Raw genomic sequence first — 19,460 nt, forward strand, 5'->3', positions numbered from 1 at the left:
CAGAAGAAAATGACCAAAGCTGTGTGACCCAGATTTTGACAGGGCATAACAGACATAGATAATCTGAATTTCTAGCATTTCTTTTCCTAAAATTATCTGTTTATTATACACAGAGATAGAAGTGCCAAAAAATAAAAAATAAAAGCAATAGGGAATAAAAAAACTACTGAGTAGCAAGGGATTCATTATTTTAATCATGTATCATAAAAAGAGGGAACGAAGGAAGTGACAGACCAATGGGCTACCTTGGAAGAGATAAAAGAAAAGAAAAAAATAGATTTTAGAAGTAATTACCGATTAGTGGAGATAATTATGACTACTGTTGGTTTTAAATTTGAAATTTTACATAGTCTCTCTACTGTTTTTCATGTAAGAACGTGGCTGGCAGTTACACAGAAGATTGTGCATGTGTTTATTTTATACATTGCTGCATGTGCATGTGTGGGTGTGTATTTGTTGTCTCTGCTGGAGAAGGTAAGTACTTTGTAGAAGTAAAGTCTAATTTTCATTCAATTGTCATGATCATCTTAATAATAATAAGTACTTCACACTCATCAGGTGCTAGGCTCCCATTTGTATTGATTAAAGTCCCACAACTAGAAGAGCATTTGAGATATCAGATATACCTTCCTCGATCTCCTTTTTTCCTCTTAAGGCTAACTTGACAATTCTCTCCTTCTTCCTACTACTATAACAACATTCCTGTCAAGCAGCCTGGACATTTGTGTTGGTAGATTTTATCTTTCTCATCCTAGGATTCTGCTTTGAACACACTAACCAATTGTTTCCTTCCTTCCTTCCTTCCTTCTTTCCTTCCTTCCTTCCTTCCTTCCTTCCTTCCTTCCTTCCTTTTTCCTTCCTTCCTTCCTTCCTTCCTTCCTTTCTTTTTTATTCATTTATTTATTTATTTTAGTCTTTTCAAAATACCATGCTTTTCCCTCTTCCTCTAGTTTTTCTCTTTTGGGGAAAAAAATCCAGAGATGTGCAATGTATCACCTTATGAAAATGTTTTAATGTTTTATTATTGTAAAAAAAAGAGAATCTTATTGACATAATAACCATCGGTTTAAGGTTTCAAGTACCATATTCTAATCTTCATTTCAGGTTCTAGAGTGGTCCTATTTTATTGCTGATGCCTGCTGGATGCTACCTATGAAGTCAGAGATTAGAAGTGAAAATACTTGCAACTCTTTGGGTAGAAATTTTCAAAAGGCAAGTGATAGAATCTGATTGGCTCTTCAGGATATCTAAACCTGTACTACTCAGAGTGAGCATTACTTGGTGATATGAGTTCAGCTCCAAAGTTTGAAATCCCTTCACCACCTCTCACTGGAATGTCAACTTTTTGTATTCATAATTTCATTTCACTTGACCTTTATTTTTATATGAGGTCATGGGTAAACAAAAGGATGATAAGGCACCTGACTCATAGGTCATTAGAGAGAATAAAATTAGTATAATAAGTACTGAGAACCAGGCCTGGCAGTAGAATGCTATAAGTGATAGTGGTAGTGGGAGCAGTTTATAATAATTATTATATTTATTTGCATAATCCATGCTAATACTATTATTAATTACAAAAATTATAGCAAGAGTATTGTGATAAGAACCCAATGATGAAATTCTGAAATGAAAATGGGGAATTGAGTAGACAGGTTTTGATGACCCATTGAAAATGAAGAGGCTTAACTGAGTCATGGACTTGACCTCCCAGCCAGCTCACTCTGCAGAGCATTGATGAATGAGGCCACCATTTTCCTCATTAACTATGCTGGGTCTGCTCCAACCTGTGGACAAGTTGATTTTCCATGCCTGCAATGAGCTGTTGTCCTCAACATAAAACCCAGATCAGTGACAGTGACAGTTGGAAATTTGTTAAAAAGGATAATTTTCAGCCCCACGCTCAATTTTCTTTATCTCATAATCTGAGTGTGAGACCAGCAATATGGGTTTTAACCAACCCTCCAGTTGCTTCTGATGCAAATACGATTTGAGAAACTCTGCTCTAAAACTCAGAATTAATATGCTTGGCTTTACTTTTCCTGCTTGCTAATTTAAAGCTTTGAGAATTCTCAAGGAAAAAGCCATGTCTTGTTTCCTATTTTGTTCCTATTAGTTGGTCCAATGTGGGAAGAGAGTAAATAAGATTTGGATAATCGTGTAATGTAGGAGAGAGGAGGAGAGAAAAACAAAAGAGGTTGAGGAAGGGAGAGAGGCAGAAAGAAAAAGGAAAGATTAGTAATAGTTACTTCAATTCACAATATAGATGTCGGGGTTTTCTAAAATAAGGATCCCTGTATATCTGTTATGTCCTATCACCTGTGTCTTTCTCATCAGACTCATCAACACCATGGAATCAGAAAACCAATCAAGTACAGCAGAATTCCTTCTCCTGGGTCTTTCAGAGGACCCAGAACTGCAGCCCCTCCTCTTTGGTCTATTCCTGACCATGTACCTCGTCACCGTGCTTGGGAACTTGCTCATCATCCTGGCCGTCAGTTCAGATTCCCACCTGCACATTCCCATGTACTTCTTCCTCTCCCATCTGTCCTTCACTGACATCTGTTTCAGCACCACCACTGTCCTCAAGATGCTTGTGAACATCCAAAGACAGAGCAAATCTATCAGTTACACAGGCTGCCTCACCCAAGTTGGCTTTGTCTGGTTTTTTGCAGGTTTGGAAAACTTTCTCCTTGCAGCAATGGCTTACGACCGTTATGTAGCCATCTGCTATCCACTCAGGTACATGGTCATCATGACCCTCCATCTCTGTAGTCTTCTTATTCTACTCTCTCTGATCATTAGCACTGCAGATGCTCTACTCCATAGTCTCCTGTTGCTGCGACTGTCCTTCTGCATAGACCTGGAAATCCCCCATTTTTTCTGTGACCTTGCTGAGATCATCAAGCTGGCTTGTTCTGATTCCCTCATCAATAACATCCTGGTGTATTTAATGAGTAGCATATTGGGTGGTGTTCCTCTTTTTGCAATTATTTTTTCGTACATTCAAATTGTCTCCTCCATTCTGCAAATGCCATCATCTGGGGGAAAGTATAAAGCCTTTTCTACCTGTGGGTCTCATCTCTCAGTTGTTTGTTTATTCTACGGCACAGCTTTTGGAGTGTACATTAATTCTGCAGTTAACCACTCTTCCAAAAAGGCTGCGATAGCCTCAGTGATGTATACTGTGGTTCCCCCGATGTTGAACCCCTTTATCTACAGCCTGAGGAACAGAGACATTAAGAGAGCCTTGAGGAAATTTATCTGAAGAACATCCTTTTTTTTGGTTATTGTGTCATCTGCCTTGGGCATGGATTTTTAAATGAGTCAAATTATAGAAATACTGCGTGAGTCAGAATGATGTCTCATTTGTCCTTAACCAAGTTCTTTCACCATAATAACTAAAGGTTATTCAACTTAGGTTTGAAAATTGACTCGGGTCTTCTCTAACACTGGGATTCTTCATAATTTATGTGAACTTTCTGTAGCTGATTTTTCAGTCAGGTTTTATTAAAGCAGAACCTAAATAAGGGATTCTTTGTATATTGAGTTTGAGGGAAATGTTCTTAGGCGAATGTTAGCAACAGAAGGAGGATAGAGTTTTGGAAGAAACTAATCATTATAGTCAGAGGACTAGCCTCAGCCTCGATTTCAGGTGCTCTCACCACACACACACACACACACACACACGACTATGTGCAGAGATGGATATGTTAACTAGCTTTACCATAGGAATAATTTTATCTTGTATGTATATCAAATCATCATGTTGTACACTTGTACACCTTAAATAGGTAGATAAAGATAGAGCTAGAGATAGAGATAGGTATATTTTAAGAGGTAATTAGAACAGCATATTCTCTTGGTCTCTCAGGGTGAGGCAATCAGCCATCATGAATTTGGAAAGGTAAAGAATCTGTCAAATTAAGGCCTTGTTTCCTCTACCAACTATCCTGATACTGTTATATAGCAAAGACTTCACACTCAACAATGCAAATTCCCTGCTAAGAAATTTGTATTGATTTAATACTTTGAGTACTACAAACTAAAGATTTTTGAAGAATTCGAGTCTAATTTTATTGAATGGCACCATCTTTTTTCTGCAGTGTCATATTGTCATAAGTAAATTGTTCAATGCTTGTGTCCTGAATAAAATCTTCAATTATGTGTGTGTGTGTGTTTCATTGGTTCTACTTTTTACTGAACTCCTGAACTATACATTTTGATTACCATAGGGGTTCAGAATGAGTCACCCCAAGATGAGCCACTCTGGAATGCAGATTATTTCAAGCTGAAAACAATCAAGGCCCAGAAACCTCAGAAAGAATCTTGGGCCTTCTCCCTTATGACTATCAAAGAAAATTTAACAAAGTAAACTTAAAGATCTAATTGACTTTAATTAAGCGATTTACCCCAAACAGCAACTGGAAGGGCATTCCCAGGAGCTATACAAAATGGCAGATTTTTATAGGAAGAAGGGAGGGGCAAAGGAGCTATTAGCAAAGGGAAAGACAGGATTATACTTGGTCCAGGACAGCTTTTCTTTGGGAGAGGAGAGGGAGAATGTTTTTTATTATACAGATTGCCTCTTCTTTCTATGGAGGATGGAGAAGGCCCACAGTGACAGATTACTTTATTAGTGCTTGACCAGAAAATTCCAGACTCATTGATTAAGAATATGTTTCTGGAAGAGGTTGAAACTACAATTAGATGAGGATTAAATGTAGATTTGTTATCATAAGCTTTTAGCACTAGTGACATCATTTTGGGCCTGCAGATTTTTTTCTTTAACAGTTTCCCCCTTTTGCTCATACTCCCAATTTAATTGAGAGATGTGATAAAAAATTAAAATGATAGAGTCACTCTCAGTGACTTCCCTGGAACTCTCTTGATCTTTGACATGGCATGACATTTTTGCTTAATCCGTGACATTCACAGATCACGATTCCAGGTGCATGATCTAGAAGCTGGTCACTCTTTTGTCCCTTCCTTGACATCCCGTCTTTGGAAGATCATTTGCTTGGCAATTAGCAGTAGTGAACATGCATTTAAAGCTTTTGAGAGAATACAATGCCTGGGAGATTATTGTGGTAACTATAAACAAGATAATTCCCAATGTTTGCAGGGCACTTTGGAGCCATAGTCTCCAAGACCCAAACCAATAAAAAAAATAAAAACCCTATGAAGGGGTCATCCTCTTAAGCCACTGGTTTTATGTAATTGATTTTATGTAACTTCTCTAGAATCCTTGATCCAGGTACAGCAGGTGGTGTTGGCCACAGCCCAGACACCACCTTGCTTAGCTGAAGATAATCAAGGGCTATTCTACCAGCAAGAACAACTGTGGTCAGAGAGTCTAAGGACTTTTTCTGGGGAGCTGATGCCTTAGCAACAAAAACTGCAATGTCTCCGGGTGTGGAGGAAAGGTCTCTGATCATGTTCTCATTGGTATCTATTCCTAACCGGGAAATATGTCTGTGCCAAAGTCCACAAACCCTGACTCATGAAAAGCTTCTTGGTAGGTTCTTTATAGAACAGTTAGAACACAGTTAGATCATGTAAGAAGCACTGCCCAGCTGTGCACCAGCATTCTAGGCATTCATGGGCCCAAGGAAAATGATAATCACTACAGAAAAGGACAAATCCTGTTGGCACAATTGTCCATTCAAGCCATGTGTCAGTTAGGTTTTCTTCTAGCCTATAATAAAAACTTGTTTTATTCCAGACAAGAAAAAACTAAAGGAGTTCATCACCACCACATCAGTATAAGAAATGTTGCAGGGACTTCTTTAAAAAGAAGATGAAGAAAAGAGAAAAATATGAATAATAAAATAGCAATAACTACATACCTATCAATAATAAAGTAATATCAGTTACTTTAAATGTAAATGGATTAAATGCTCGAGTCATAAGTTATTCATTTAGGGTAGCTAAATGAATAAGAAAACAAGACCCATACATATGCTGTCTATAGAGTCACACTTCAGATTGAAAGACACAGACTGAAAGTAAAGGGATAAAAAAAGACATTTCATGCAAATATAAACAAAAATACCTGGGGTAGCAATACTTACATCAGACAAAAGAGACTTTAAAACAGGGACTATACTGTCTACAGCCATGCTACCCTGAACAAGCCCGATCCCCTCTGATCTTGGAAGCTAAGCAGGATTGGGCCTAGTTAGTACTTGGATGAGAGATCAGCTAGGAAGACCAGGTGCTGTAGGCATAAAAAATAAAAAATCAAGGATTGTAACCTGACGAGGTGCTTGCGATCTGTGAGGTCAACCAAGGGTTGCCTCGCCTAAAAAAACAAAAAACAAAACACACACACACACACATACACACACACACACACACACACACACACACACACACACACAAACCCAGGGACTATACCAAGAGGCAAGGAAGAAGCCAGCAAATCCACCTCTGAGCATCTATCCGAACAAATCCCAAACACTAATTTGAAAAGACATATGCATTCTTACATTTATTACAGCATTATCTCCAAAAGTCAAGATATGGAAGCAACCTAAGTGCCTATCAACAGACAAATGGATAAAGAAGATGTACATATGTAGAATGAAATAACACTCATCCATAAAAATGAGTGAAGTATTTTCATTTGTAACAACATAGATGTACTTAGAAGGTATTATGCTAAATAAGTCAGACAGAGAAAGACAAATACCATATGATTTCACTTATATGTGGAATCTAAAAAACAGACTGCCAGTTATAAAAACAGTCATGGGGATGTGGGATACAGCATAGGGAATATAGTCAATAATGTAATAACTATGGTGTCAAATGGGTGCTGGGCTTATCAGGGTGATCACTTCATAAGTTATATAAATGTCTAACCACTATGATATACACCTGAAACTAGTCTAATACTATACTCCTATAATTTCAATTTCAAATTATAGTATTAGTATAATTTAAATTAAATAATTTAAATATTTTTTATTTTATTATTTAAATATTTTTAAATAATTTAAAAATTATTAGAATTAAAAAAAAAAAACTTGTTATAAGATTTAGCATTTACCCCTTGGCAATTTCCTGAGAAATGCAGATAATGGTGTTATCTTTGCAGGCCAATGCCAAAGTAAAGGAAAGAAAGAAAGCGTTTTGTGTTTAGCTAAGGTAGGAAGTCTTGATCCATGAAATCTACTAGATTGTTTACAAAACTGTTCACTACTGTCTTTCAGCGACATTGTATTTTGTTTTTCAAAAATTAAAAATGAAGAACCATAATTCACTCCAAAGCCTCCAATGTGAAGAAAAATATACTTTGGATCTATTGTATGAAAATTGTAAAAGGTGGTTATAATAGTTTTAAAAGAGAACATGAATTCTGTCTATATTAATCACAGTCACAATTGATTACAGAGAATATATCAGATTCTGCTGTGTAAAATATGGAGAATAGAAATTAAGAAGCAGGAAACATTCAATGACTCTAAAATTGAAATACACCCAAGTGTTTGAATTTTACAATGCCTTAAGTATATCTATAAATGAATTATTTATACCGAATACACTTAAAATTGGAATCATTGTTTCTGATGTCATTAGTTTGATGGAAATGCTTTTGTTTGTAACTTAGAAAAAAAAGCCTGGAATTCATTAGAAAAGACTCCATCTACATGTGCATATAGTATATAAAATGGAGGCAAGCATGAACAAGTAGAGAAACCTGGATAGTGTACACCTGGCCCAAGAGGGTCAGGGATTAGACTCTCCTATTGTCTCGATCTATAAAGATTTCCACTACCCAGGGATCAGAAGAACTCTAAAAATGTCTGTCGAATGAGGAGCTTTGGATATTGATCCCTAGGGATATAGCAACTGTAAAGAGTCAGCCTGTGACAACCTTACTCACAGCCCTTGCCTAGTTAGGAGGCAGTGTGCCTGAGCCTCCTCCCAGACATGGTCCTTCTTGACCAGGAGCCCATTGCCGCACTTGGTCTCCCTGCCGTTCCTGTGGACAGCTCTTCTATCTTAAATATTCGGGTGTCATGCCTACCATCATTCCACACTGATGCCAGCCAGGTAATTAAACTTCCTTAGTTAATGCTTTGGAAATGAGGGCAGGTGTTTTGCTGCAATTTCATCCACAGAAGCAAGAAGAAGAGTACATGCATAAAATATTCAGAACCAAGTGTCCCAGAGACTCCTCCCTAACTGCCTTCTTGTTGACAAATTCTCACGTATATTTATACCGATGATCACCTAGTTCTCACTCAGCTGGTCTCCTAATCTCTCTCTCTCTCAAAAAAAAAAAAAAAATGGCCGAACCCATTTTTCTCATGAGCAGAAATCTGCTCCTTCTCAAACATAATGACTGTTACAAAACTTTCTGACATTTACCTGAATTCATGTGGCAATTGTGGGGAAGGAGTTTGGTCAGCTTTTCCTTTTATTTCCATTCCTGGTTCTTGATACATTGTTGTGCAGAAGAGTGTTTGTATTATCTCTGCAGCTGGACTTGAGAGTACTGGGGAGAAAGTGGAGACAGGAGATTCAGCTGGCTGCCTTCCTAGTATGCTTCTTTCTCTTTAGAAAATTAAGAAATATTTTATATAAGAACAGAAGAGATTATATAATAAAAATATATGACTACCTTTAGCTCATTCCAGAATTAACAAATATTGACATTCTGCTATGTCAGCTTCTGTTCCTTTTCATAAAGTGAAAAATAATATATGTGCAGAAGGCTACTCTTTTCATCACACTCCTTTCCTGTTCTTCCCTTCTCAGAGACAATACCATCTTGAATGTGATGGTATCCCCACGCAGCACTTTGTATTGTGTGTGTCTCCATGAACATATATAAGGTAAAGGCATTAACCATAGCACTATCAGGGAATGGAGAAATAGGTTGTGACATAATATAGTGTAATATTCTCTGGTAATTAAAATTCATGTGTCAGGACTAAATATTTCAACATAATCAAAAAATAAATTACATAAGAATGCCAATTGTAAATGACATGTACTGTCTGTTTCCTTTTACATAAAGCTTTTAAATGCAAAATAATGCAATTGTTTATGGAATTATAATACTTATAATGAAAATTGCAGGAAAATAACATATTTGAAGTTCATATAGTGGTTCCCCAGGGAAAGAAAAAGAATCAAGATTGTGCAAATACATGATGTGGTGGCTTCACATATACCTGTATTATTTGTTGCAATAAAAACATCTACCATAGTAGGGGACCTAAATACCCCACTGTCGGATATGGACAGATCATCCAAACAGAAAATCAATAAGGAAATAACATTCTTAAATGACACATTAGACCCACTGGACATAATTGACATTTACAGAGCCTTTCATTCCCAAATAGCTGCTTATACATTCTTCTCTAGTGCACATGGAACATTCTCAAGGATTGACCACTTACTGGGACACAAGATAGCCTCACCAAATATAAGAGGGTTGAAACCATACCATATTCTCTGATCATAATGCCTTGAAACTAGAGATCAACTGCAAAAAGAAAGCAGGAAGAACCACAAATGCATGGAGATTAAACAACATGCTACTGAAGAATAACTGGATCAGAGAAGAAAAAGAGAGAAATCAAGAGATACATAGAAATGAATGATAATGATAGTACAACATATCAAAACTTTTGGGACACAGCAAAAGCAATCATAAGAAGAAAGTTCATATCATTATAGGCCTATCTCCAAAAACAAGAATGAGCCCAAATAAACAACCTAACACTTCATCTTAAAAAAAAAAAACTACAAAACGAAGAACAAATGAAGCCTAAAGTCAGCAGAAGAAATCATCAAAATTAGAGCAGAAATAAATGAAGTTGAAAACAAAAGAACAATAGAAAAAATAAATTAAACAAAGAGCTTGTTCCTTGAGAAGGTTAATAAAATTGACAAACCCCTGTCTAGACTCACTAAAGAAAAAAACGAAAGTACACAAATAAACAAAATCAGGGATGAAAGAGGGGAAATTACGACTGACATCGTAGAAATATAAAGGATCATACAAGAATACTATGAAAAAGTATATAATACCAAATTTAATAACCTAGAAGAAATGGACCAGTACTTAGAAAAATGGACCAATACTTAGACTGAGTCAAGAAGAACTGGAAAATATAAATAGACCGATGAGCAGCATGGAAATTGAAGCAATCATCAAAAACCTACCAAAAAGTAAAAGTCCAGGACCACTTGGCTCTACCAGTGAATTCTACCAAACATTCAAAGAAAATTTAATACCTATTCTCCTCGAACTCTTCCAAAAAATCCAAGAGGAGGCAATACTTCCCAAATCATTTTATGAGGCCAATATAATTCTACCAAAATCTGGTAAAGATAACACAAAAAAGGAAACTACAGACCGATATCTTTCATTAATACAGATGTAAAAATCCTAAATAATATACTAGTAAACCGAATACAGCAACATATTAAAAAGATTATACATCACAATCAAGTGGGCTTCATCCCAGAGGCACAGGGATAGTTCAACATATGCAAATTGATCAATGTGATACACCACATAAACAAATTAAAAAGTAAGAATCATATGATCATATGATGCAGAAAAAGCCTTCAACAAGATACAGCACCTATTTATGATCAAAACACTTCACAAAATCAGTATAGCACCTTAACATAATAAAGGCCATATATGACAAGTCCTCAGCCAACATTATACTTTATGGTGAAAAACTAAAAACCTTCCCTCTAAGATCAGGAACAAGGCAAGGCTGTCCACTATCACCACTCTTATTCAATATAACATTGGAGGTCCTAGCGAGTGCAAACAGGCAAGAGAAAGACATAAAAGGCATCCAAATAGGAAACGAAGAAGTTGAACTGTCACTCTTTGTGGATGACATGATTCTCTATATAGAAAACCCTAAAGCTTCCACAAGAACACTACTGGAAACTGCCGCGGTCCAGCCACGACAGGATCCAGGGGGCCCCGAAGGTGGGCAAGGCGTCGGCGCGGGAGACAGTCGACTACACAGCTCAGAGGCGGTGTGACACTGTTCCGTTTTATTGTGATTTGAGTACAACTTTTATACTTTTTATTTGGCATTTGATTATACTTTGTTGTTAAGGTAGCAGGGAGTTAAATTTCTGTGGTTAGGCGGAGCAGAAAATCTTATAGAGTATATTATTATTAATGTTCATGATTAACTAGTACATTTTTCTCTCAATCATTAGAACAGAACTACCTGATGGAACAATCTAAACTTTTAATTATTATATCTATTACGTAAAATACAGTTTGATTTAAGTAAAGGTGATAGATAGATGTATTCATAACAGCAAGTATTGGCTTGTGGGCAGACATTGTTCTTCTTTCTGCCTGAAGAAATCTTTTAAATGCTATTTGATTTATGCTATATCTAAAGTTCAAGCTGAACCTTTCTCATAGCTGTTCAAAAGTTTCCTTGGTGCAGTAATGAGGAAAATATTTATAAAAATCAGTTTTACAAAGCTGCTTTCATAAGCTAAGTTTCTGTTCCTTTGTTTTTAAGTACCAAGGAGATCCCGACCTAGCCAGCCTTTCTATGAAACTTAAACTACTATAAGGCACATGAATTCTATCTTTATTCACTACATGTATACTATCTTTATTATAAGCTTCTGAATAAGGCAAAGGAAGATCAGGTAATCTTTTCATACTATTAGCCCCCCTAGGTGGATACCAGAGTTTTCTATTTATCCACTAGGCCACAAAAGGAGGCCCTTCTATAGTAGGCACAGGCTTATGAGTAAATTTCTTATCCTTACTAATTTTTCTACTAACTGCGTGGGAACAGGAGTATAAACTGGTTCTAGTAATTCAGCTTGTTATAATTTATTCATAATATCTTTAAGAGGCGCGTCAAAAGGAATTTCCCTTAATAATTGTTCAAATAAAGGGTTTACGCATTCTGGACACGTCAGGGTGACTAGAGCTGACTCCATACGCGGGGAATTTACTATGTTTTCCTCAGAGCCAATTTTGAGGAAATCCATTTGTATAGCGTTTACACTTACTAGAATTTGTGCTACCCAAATTCCCCCTATTAATAGAATCATTTCTAAGAAACCAATTATCCCTAAACACATGCCACGTCCTCGTTCTTGACGATGCATTCCTTGAAGCCTCTGTCCCCATCTCCGGACCTTGTCACGCAATAGGGTAGAAAGAGGACGCGGCAGGAAACAATAAGCAAATACAGTAAAGTCTCTGGATACAAAATCAACATTCAAAAATCCATAGCGTTCCTATATTCTAATAATGAAGCATCAGAAAAAGAAATGGAAAAAATAATTCCTTTTGCAATTGCAACAAAAAGAATAAAATAGCTAGGAATAAATTTAACGAAGCATGTGAAGGACCTATATAATGAAAACTATAAGATTCTATTAAAATAAATTGAAGAAGTTACAAAGAAATGGAAAGATATTCCATGTTCCTGGATTAGAAGAATCGACATAGTTAAAATGACCATATTACCTAAAGCATTATACAGATTTAATGCAATCCCCATCAATATCCCATTGGCTTTTTTTTTTTTTTTTAAGAAACAGAACAAAAAATCATCAGATTTGTATGGAAGAAGAAAAGATCCCGAATCGCCAAAGCCATCCTGAGAAAAAAGAACGAGGGCATCATTCTGTCTGACTTCAAATTATATTACAAAGTGACAATAAATAAAACAGCATGGTATTGGCAGCAAAACAGACACACAGACCACTGGAACAGACTCGAGAGTCCAGAATTAAACCCATATTTATATGGACAAATAATTTTTGACCAAAAAGCCAAAAACATACAGTGGAGAAAAGAAAGCCTCTTCAATAAATGGTGCGGGGAAAACTGGAAAGCCACCTGCAAAAGAATGAAACTAGACTGTTGTCTATCACCACACACCAAAATGTATTAAAGACCTGAATATAAGACCTGAAACAATAAAATTCATAGAAGAAAACATAGGAATGAAACTCAAGGACTTTGGACTTAAAGAGGATTTTATGAATTTGATCTCAAAGTCAAGACAAGTAAAAGCAAAAATTAATGAATGAGAATACATCGAACTAAAAAGCTTTTGCTCAGCAAAAGAAATCGACAAGATCAAGAGACAACCATCTGAATGGGAAAATGTATTTGCAAGCAATGCCTCCAATAAAGGCCTAATATCTAAAATATACAAACAACTCATATAACTCAATAACAGCAAAATCAAGCAATCCAATTTAAAAATGGGCAGAGGACCTAAACAGACACTTCTTCCAAGAAGACATACAAATGGCTAACAAACAAATGAAAGGATGCTGAACATTGCTAGCTATTAGGGAAATGCAAATCAAAATCACAATGAAATACCATCTCACACCTGTTAGCATAGCTGTTACCAACAGGACAAGTAATAACAAATGTTGGAAAGGATGCGGAGAAATAGGAACCCTCATACACTGCTGGTGGGATGCAAATTGGTACAACCACTACACAAAACAGTATGGAAGTTTCTCATAGAACTAAGAATTGATCTACCACATGATCCAGCAGTGTTTTTTACTGGTTATTTACCTCAAAGAGTTGAAAATTCATATCCAAAAAGATATTTACATACCGATGTTCATAGCAGCATTATTCACAGTGGCCAGGAAGTAGAAGCAAGCAAAGTGTCATACAATTGATAATTTGATAAAGAAGCTGTGATACATATATACAATGGAATATTACTCAGCCTTAAGAAGAGATGAAATACTGCCGTTTGCTACAACATGGATGAACCTTGAGATAATCATGCTAGGCGAAAAAAGCCAGACAGAAAAAGTTGCAAACCACATAATAGCACTTATATGCGAGATATAAGCCTAAAAGCAACAAACAAGATAAACAAACAGAGACCATGGACATGGACAATAGACTAGTGGTTACCAAAAGGGATGGGGGAGGGAGGAGGTAGATGGGGTAAAAGGGGTCCAATATGTGGTGATAGAAAGAAATCTAACTATGGGCGGTGAGCACACAATGCAATATATATATGCCTTACTATTGTATTGTACACCTGAAACTTACTGGATTTCATTAACCAGTGTCACCACAAAAAAAAAAAAAGTAACTACTGACTTTGAATCTTTATGGAGATACTGAGGAATGAGTATTTTTAATAAGCCCTCTGTGAGCTAATGATGAGCTCTGAAGTCTGAGATTCATGAATTCCATATTAAAAGAATATGGGGGAAAATAATATGGGAGGCATTTATATAATTGAAAAGTGATCCCCCCAATAAGTCTAGTACTCACCTGGCACCATACAAAATTGTTACAGTATTATTGACTATATTCCCTATGCTGTACTTTACATCCACATGACTATTTTGTAACTACCAATTTGTACTTCTTAATCTCTTCACCTTATGTCTCAAACTAATATAAAATAATACTGTCAACTGTAATTAAAAAATAAAAAAATAAATTAATTTATGAAAAGAATATGGGAGGTTGTATTTAGGATTAGGAATATGAAAGGTCTTTCCTAAATTTTACTTTTTAATATAACATATACTAAGTAGTAAATAAAATCTACCTACAATTTTGAAAGAATAGTAACATAATAAAAACATCCATATAACTCACAAAGTGATCACCCCAATAATATAGTATCTCTCTGACACCATACATAGTTATTATAATATTACTGATTATATTCATAATGTTATACTTTATATCTCCATGACTATTTTATAACTACAAATTTATATTTCTTAATCCTTTCCCCTTTTTTCACTGACCCCCCACAACAGCCCACTCTTCTAATAACCCTTAAAATGTTTTCTGTATCTATGATTTTGTTTCTTTTGTTTGTTTGTTTGTTTTGTTTTGTTCTTTAGATTCCACATGTACATGAAATCATATGGCATTTGTCTCTAACTGACTTACTCCTTTCAGCACAATACCCTCTAGGTCCATTATGAAATATCTTTTTCCATCTCTTTACTTTTAGTCTGTGTGAGTCTTAATCTGAAGTGATTCTCTTGTAGGCAGCATATATAAGGATCTTGTTTTCTTATCCATTCAACCACACTATCTTTTGATTGGAGGATTTAATTCTTTTTCATTTGAGGTACTTGTTGATAGATATATAGTTATTGCCATTCTTTATTTAGATTTTTGATACATATTTTTTTTCCTTCTTCTTAAAGAGGTCCCTTTAACATTTCTTGTAATACTGGCTTGGTGATGATGAACTCCTTTAGCTTTTCTTTCTTCTTTTTTTGGTCTGGGAAGCTCTTTCTCTGTCCTACAATTCTAAACAATAGCTTTATTGAGTAGAGTTATCTTGTTGTAGATCCTTGCTTTTCATCGCTGTAAATATTTTGTGCCAAGTCCTTCTGGCCTGCAAAGTTTCTGTTGAGAAATTGGCTGACAGTCTTATGGGAGTCCCTTTATAGGTAACTAATTGGTTTTCTCTTTCTGCTTTTAAGATTCTTTCTTTATCTTTAACCTTTGTCATTTTAATTATGATGTGTCTTGGTGTGGGCCTCTTGGGTTCCTCTTGTTTGGACCTCTCTGAGTTTCCTGGGGTCGTATGTCTATTTCCTTCACCAGGTTAGGGAAGTTTTCTGTCATTATTTCTTCAAATAGGTTTTCCATTTCTTGCTTTCTCTTCTCTTTCTGGTACCCCTATGATATGAATGTTGTTATACTTGATGTTGTCTCAGAGGCTCCTTAAACTATCCCTGGTTTTTTTTTGTATTTTTTTTCTTGTTGCTATTCTGGTTTGGTGTTCTCTGCTGTTGCTGATTTAATCCTTCGTTTCATCCACACTGTTTATTCCTTCTAATGTACTCCTTATATTAGATATTGTATTCTTCATTTTTGATTGACTCCCTTTTATGTTTTCCATCTCTATTTTTGTTTTCTATCTCTTTGTTAATGTTCTCACGGAGTTCATCTACTCTTCCCCTAAGTTTATTGAGCATCCTTATAACCAGTGTTTTGAACTCTGTGTCTGGTAGATTGCTTGTCTCCACTGTGTTTAGTACTTTTTATGGAGCTTTGTTTTGTTCTGTCATGTGAGACATGTTTTTTTATCTCTCCATTTTGGCTGTCTCCCTGTGTTTGTTTCTATGTATTAGGTAGGGCTCCTAAGTCTTCTAGTCTTAGTAAAGTGGCTTTATGTAGTAGGTGTTTTGTGGGGCCCAGTGATGCCGTCTTCTCTGTTCACCTGAGCAAGGTGCTCAAAGTATGTTTCTTATATGGGTTGTGTGTGACCTCCTGTTATAGTTGAGCCTTGGTTGTTGTTTGCATGCTGAGGGAGGAATCGGCCATTGGACTGATTGATTCTGAGAACTGGATAGGGAAGGGTTAACCCTACAGAGCAGGAGTCACTTTAGCCAGGGCTCTGGTGTCTGCCTAATCTGTCCTTCAGGTGTGTCTTCTTCAGGTGCAGCCTGAGTGACCCTCTGGCTCCAGTGCTTATCAAAATAAGCCACTGGGTGTGCCGATCCAAGGTCTTCCTAGGGTCCAGCTTCAGGTCAAGTTCAGCTGCAACCTGTGCACCTCAGGTGCCACCTGGTAAAAGTCACCAAGCAATCTGCAGATGGCTGCTACTTGTGCTGGTTTATAGGTGCCTCGAGAGGCCAAGCCAGGAACTAAGGCTGACTGTCGCTAGTGCAGGACTTAGGACTGCTCAGCAAGAGATACAGAGCATACTGAGGCCAGATGCTGCTTCTTTGGGTATTGTGAGCCTTTGAGAGATTTTAGAAAAGTCCACAGCAAGAGTAAAGACAGGCTATTTGTATGTAATAAACCACTAGAAGCAGTTTGGGTGGACCCACAAGTTGGGAGAGGCAAGGTTCGGGAAATCACCTGGCAGAGCCACCTATGTTATCCAAGTTGATGGAGACTCAGATTTGGCAGCTGCCTGAGTCCACACGCTGGAAAGTGGGAGGGCTCAACAAAGGAACAACAGATACTGCCAGCACTTCTGTTCAGAAGAAAGCCGATCCTCCAAGCCCTTTCCCTGAAGCCAGACAACTCAGCACTGTATGTTCCTGGCACCCCTGGAACAGCTGGAGCTCAGAGTGAGCGAGTCCATCAACAAGCAAATACATGCATGGGCCCTTTAAGAGAAACGCCTGCAACTTCTGCAGCCCTCCACCTCACTCAGCCATAATCTCCACTGGTTTCCCCAGAGGTTGTGGGGACTTCTCTTCTGGGCACTAGAACTCTGGGCTGGAGAGCCCAGTGTGGGGCCAGGATCCCTCACTCCTCAGATTGGAGAGGGGGCTCTGCAGCCAAGATAACCGTCCCGATTCTTCATTGTCACACATTGTTGTAGGACTGAGCCAATTCACATCTTCGCCCCTCCTACCTGTTTTGAGGTGACCTTTTATGTTTGTTCCTAGTTGTAGGGCTTCCTTTTAGCCAGATCTCAGGTGACTACCAGTGATGGTTGCTCTGTCATTTCATTATAATTTTGGTGTGGTCGCAAGAGAAGGTATGCACAGCATCTACCTTCTATGCCATCTTGACCAGTCTCCCAGCAGCGCTTAGTTTTAGTGTAGTTGAATTCGTCGATACTCTTTATAACATCATAATCAATAGGCCTTGTTTATGAAACCTAGTTAGTCTGAAGGGTTTAGTGTTTTGACTTTTACATTTGAAACAATACCCTTCCTGAATTTAATTTTTCCTTTGAAGTAAGGCAGGAATTCAAATTCATTTTTATGTTTCTGTGTAAACTTCCCATTTATGTGTTGGTCTCTTTCTGGTTCTATCTCTTGATCAATAGGTCTCAAATTTACCTCTGTACCATTATAACAGGTATTAATTATTGTAGCATACCACTCAGCCAAAAATAAGTTTATTGTGGTAAATAAGAAGTTTCAATGTCTGTCAATTAAAATCACAAGATAAATTGTAATATAATTTGCTTCTCTGATATATCAATTTACTATAACAATAGTGACGATCAATGACTATAATTTCAACAAATTATCCATAATGTGGGAAAAATATGTCAAATCTACTACTTTGGGAAAAGTTGGTAGTGATATTCTATAAAAGGAATAAAAGGCTTGTACATGTTCAGTCTGATTTTTTTTATTGTGGTAAAATATATATTGCATAAAATTTACAATTTTCATGATTTTTAAGTGTGTAATTTGGTGGAAATATTACATTCACAATGTTGGGCAATTATTGCTTCTAAATGTTTCTACAACTTTTTCACAAATCAAAAAAAAAATGTGTAGCCATTTAGCAATGAGGAATTAGAATGAGGAATTCCTTATTCTAATGCCATGCTGCCAATCTCTGACAACCTCTATTCTACTTTCTGTCTCTATGATTGTTCCTACTCTAGATATTTTATATAAGTGGAATTGTAAAGTATATGTGTATATATATTTTTCGTCTGGCTTATTTCACACAGCACAGTCAGTGTTTTTAATGTTCATCTATGCTTTAGCATGTTTCAGAATTTCATTCCTTTTTATGGCTGAATAATATTCCATCACACACACATTGCATTTTCTTTATCCATTTATCTGTTGATGGACACTTGGGTTGTTTCCGTGTTTTAGATATTGTGAATAATACTGTTATAAACTTTGACATACAAGTATCTCTTCGTGTCCCTGGTTTGAATTCTTTGACTATATACCTAAAAGTGGATATACTTTTTTTTTTTTTTTTTTGGTCATACAGATAGTAAGTGGTAGAGTCAGACTTCAGACCTAGAGCTCATGCTTTTTACTACTGTGCTGTACTGCATCTCACACTGCCATAGTGCCTGCCGCTGTCTAAGATACATATTTAGCAAGCTAAAAAGTTTCAGGTAGCAATCAGCATTTCTTCTCTTTACCTTTTATAATTCAGTCAATAGAACCTGAGTCATTTTTTGACAGGCATCTAAATTCAACTCTAATATGTGTTACCCAGTTTCGATAAATTCAGAATCTTACCCACTGGTAATCAGTCATGCTTTAAACTTTAATTTTTAGTCATTATCTGGGGAAAAGAAGAATTTTGCAATAACTGCATAATAGCTTACAATCACAACCATAACTATTCAGGAAATGAAGTCAAATTCTCAGCTATTTTCCTCTGATTATTACTTGATATAAAATTCAAGTTGCTACTTTTTCAAGGCTCAGGCACAAAATTGGCAGAATCAGCTTTATAATGGCATTATAAATAGGGATAAGCATTGTTTTGAAATATATGTAAGATATCTTTTTGAGATATCAAAATGAACTGGTGAAAAACTAGGACTTGAGGTTAACTAGTTTGTACAGGTAGAACTGGAGAGGTTGAGTGACTTGTTCAAGTAATTAGTGTTATCCAACTGGTTAATGGTCAAGCAGGGACTGGAATTCAGGTCTTCAGAGCAGCATGCGTAGTGTTCTTTTCTTAGCACTTTTCTTCCTTCCTTCCTTCCTTCCTTCCTTCCTTCCTT

At 36.5% G+C, this 19,460-nt stretch overlaps 1 protein-coding gene and 1 pseudogene across 1 annotated transcript; both read left to right on the forward strand.

The window, feature by feature from the left end:
- The first annotated feature begins 2,151 nt into the window (after nucleotides 1–2,151).
- On the forward strand, nucleotides 2,152–3,268 carry LOC120592538 (olfactory receptor 7G3-like). The gene has a single exon (XM_039850282.1). The coding sequence runs from the start codon at nucleotides 2,267–2,269 to the stop codon at nucleotides 3,266–3,268; it is 1,002 nt and encodes a 333-aa protein (XP_039706216.1). The 5' UTR covers nucleotides 2,152–2,266.
- A 2,842-nt stretch (nucleotides 3,269–6,110) lies between these two features.
- LOC120592541 (uncharacterized) lies at nucleotides 6,111–6,229 on the forward strand (annotated as a pseudogene).
- The last annotated feature ends 13,231 nt before the right edge of the window (nucleotides 6,230–19,460 follow it).

The sequence above is a fragment of the Pteropus medius genome, unplaced genomic scaffold (genome assembly GCF_902729225.1).
Source record: "Pteropus medius unplaced genomic scaffold, Ma_sr-lr_union100, whole genome shotgun sequence".
Classification (NCBI taxonomy): Eukaryota; Metazoa; Chordata; class Mammalia; order Chiroptera; family Pteropodidae; genus Pteropus; species Pteropus medius.